Source organism: Oryza glaberrima, chromosome 5, assembly GCF_000147395.1.
Source record: "Oryza glaberrima chromosome 5, OglaRS2, whole genome shotgun sequence".
Taxonomy (NCBI): domain Eukaryota; kingdom Viridiplantae; phylum Streptophyta; class Magnoliopsida; order Poales; family Poaceae; genus Oryza; species Oryza glaberrima.
This window is the reverse complement of record NC_068330.1, coordinates 21,707,944-21,710,926: the sequence shown is the minus strand read 5'-3', so window position 1 is coordinate 21,710,926 and position 2,983 is coordinate 21,707,944. Positions and strand designations below refer to the sequence as shown.

Below are 2,983 nucleotides of genomic sequence, written 5' to 3'. Positions count from 1 at the left end.
GAAATCTACTCCCTCCGTCCCAAAAAAAGACAAACCCTAAGTTTCCGTGCCAACGTTTGACTGTCCGTCATATATAATTTTTTTTTTGTAATTAGTATTTTCATCACGGTTAAATTCATATTTTTTTCAAATAAGACGGACGATCAAACGTTGGACACGGAAATCAGAGTTTGTCTTTTTTTTTTGGGACGGAGGGAGTATATGCCATCACATAATCTACAGGCAAGCTTCATACAATGATGCAATGCAATCCATCACATCAAAGTGAGATCGATGCATCTGTGATTCTGTGCCATTTCATGATGTCTCATCGAATCATCAAGAATTGATGTGAGTGAGCCTCCTCCCGCTCCTTTCTCGTGATCTACACATGATGCACCACAGTGTGCAGCGTCACCTGCTCGGTTCAGGTCAAAAGTCTCAAAAGTAGGAGCATCTAAAATCGCTTGAGCTAGCATCATCGCTTGAGCTAAGTTATTTGTTCTTTTATTTAAGTTCCTAACTCACCGCATATCTCACACACATGCTTTCCAAGCTACTAAACAATATGAGATGTGTTCGGTAGCCATTTCTGTGGCAACCCTACAGGTAAGATGCATATTATGCGCAACCGCAGTCCTGCCAGCTGAACAAGCCCATGTTTTTTTTAAATAAAAGGTTATATACGAAAACTGCTTTAAAAATCATATTTTTTAAAAAACAAAGTCTGATGATTTTTGTAGATAAAGGTTTAAGTGGTTTTAGCGTGAAATTTAGTGATTTAGAGGGCCGGCCAAGAGAGCTCAACAATCCAGAACATACCAATATCAACAACAAATAAAACGGACGGCTGTGATTGAGTTTGGTGGAGTGCTAGGCGACAGAAACGGCCAAGGTCATGGAGGGAAGACATCGGGTCCCACCTGACATGCGGGTGGGCCCCACTTGTCAGTCCTGGGACGCTATAAAATGCAGCACACCCACAGGAGGAGACAGCCTCCCTTCGAGTACACTAACCTCTCGGCTTCTTCCGCCATGGCGACCACGCCCTTCTTCCTATGGGCCACGAACGCCACCTCCTCCTCCTCCTCCTCGGCCGCCGCCGCCGCCGTCTCTGACCACGACGTCGGAGGTCTCCGCGCTGAGGAGGAGACAGCGGCGGCGGAGGCGACGCAGCTCTCGCCGGAGCTCGCGGCGGCCGTGGCGAGGCCGAGGCTGCGGCGGCAGGCTTCTTCCTCCTCACCGGCGAAGCAGCAGCAGCAGCAGGTGGGGGGAGGAGGAGGGAGCAAGAGGGCGCCGCAGCGTGGCCTCGGCGTGGCGGAGCTCGAGCGCCTCCGCTGCGGCGGGGACCCGCTCCGCGACCTCAACGCCGCCGTGGCCGCCATGGGGGACGCCGCCGCCGCCATCCACCGCCACCACCACCACCTGCCTCTCCCCGCCCTCGACGCCGACGTCGCCGGCGGGCGCGGCCACTACGCGCCGCTGCTGGTCCGCCCGGCACCTCCTCCCCTTCCTCCGCCACCGGCGGCTGCTCCCTTCTGCCACCTCCACTCGTCCTCGTCGGCCGCCGCCGGCCACAACGTGGCGCCGCCGGAGCTGCAGTTCTTGAGGGATCGGTGCATGGGTGGCTTCGCCGGCGCCGGCCAGCTGCTGCCGCTCGCGCCAGAGCACCCTTCAAGCCAAAGCAACACCATCTGGCGCCCGGCGTCTTCTTCTTCCTCCTCCTCCTGCCTCCCAGCCACCCACCGCTGCGACCTCTGCTCCAAGGTAAACCACGCTAACCTTCTCGAACCTTCCAGAATCAGTTCTTGCAAATCGCACCACACCACACTATCACAAATCTAATCTCCTCTTCCTCCTCGCATTTCTGCTCGACGACAGACAATGGTGAGGGCCTTGGCGGAGAGAGGAGGAGCACGAGGCGCCGCCACCACCACCAACAACACGCCGGACTACTCCATCTACGATCTCGCCGCCGCCATGGCCACCGCTCGCAAGGTACACACACAGGCTGGTGTCCATTTTTACAAAGCACGTGTCACGTACAAGCTCACCAAAGTTTCTTGTTCTTCGCGATGGACGCAGGAGAAGGGGCATGGGGTGTTCTTGGGTAGGGAGTGGAAGAACGACGAGGCGGCGGCGGCGGCGGAGAAGGAGGTGAGGGAGATCGAGTTCTTCCCGACGAGCACCACCCACGCCGACGAGTCGGAGTTCGCCGCGGCGCCGTTCTCCTCGTCGGCCGGTGGTGGCTGCGGCGCCGTGCCATTGGACCTGTCCCTGAGGCTGTAGCCATCAATGGCGTGCGCGTGCGTACGTAGGGTTTTAGATTCTTCTCCTAGTTCGATCAATCAGGTTATAAATGCTTAATTTTCGCAGCCAGAGATCGATGAAATTAAACACTATGATGCCTCTCGATCCATGCTTAAATCAGGTTCGGTTGATTAATTAATTTCCGTTTCTGTCAAGAGTTGTTTGTCACTAGATGCATGGTATAAGTAATTTTGGGCAAGCTTGTTTGAAGGCTCGAGTTTTTTTACTACTTAAAAGTCATTTTTTAGCACTATATCAACGTATAATAACTTCTGTGTTGAGAGTAAAATACCGGATTTGCTAAAATGATGTCGCCATATTTTATGGCTGATTACGGTCGAATTTCTGACCGTCCGATGTTGTTCAGTCCACTCAGGTCCTTAGCATCTCTCGGCTGTCATTACACGATTAATTAAAACTTAACATGCTTCATTAGTTTAAGCTTTTGATGGTTCTACTCATATGTATCTGTATAGTATATAAATATATGTAATGCCTACAATGCAAAATATAGACGTCTTGCACTTACATTGTAATTACATTAAACTTACATATGTAATTTTGAAACTTACATTGTAAATACACTAAAATTACATATGTAATTTAGACACTTACATTGTAAATACATGGTGACTATTTTTTGGTGAAAAATATGGCGCCATAAATATAGCTACTCCCGTAAAATACTTGTTAT

General features: G+C 51.1%; 1 protein-coding gene across 1 annotated transcript; it reads left to right on the top strand.

The window, feature by feature from the left end:
• The first annotated feature begins 948 nt into the window (after positions 1 to 948).
• Positions 949 to 2,672, top strand: LOC127774861 (uncharacterized). The gene is made up of 3 exons (XM_052301152.1): positions 949 to 1,746; positions 1,861 to 1,977; positions 2,065 to 2,672. The coding sequence occupies exons 1-3, from the start codon at positions 949 to 951 to the stop codon at positions 2,266 to 2,268; spliced, it is 1,119 nt and encodes a 372-aa protein (XP_052157112.1). The 3' UTR covers positions 2,269 to 2,672.
• The last annotated feature ends 311 nt before the right edge of the window (positions 2,673 to 2,983 follow it).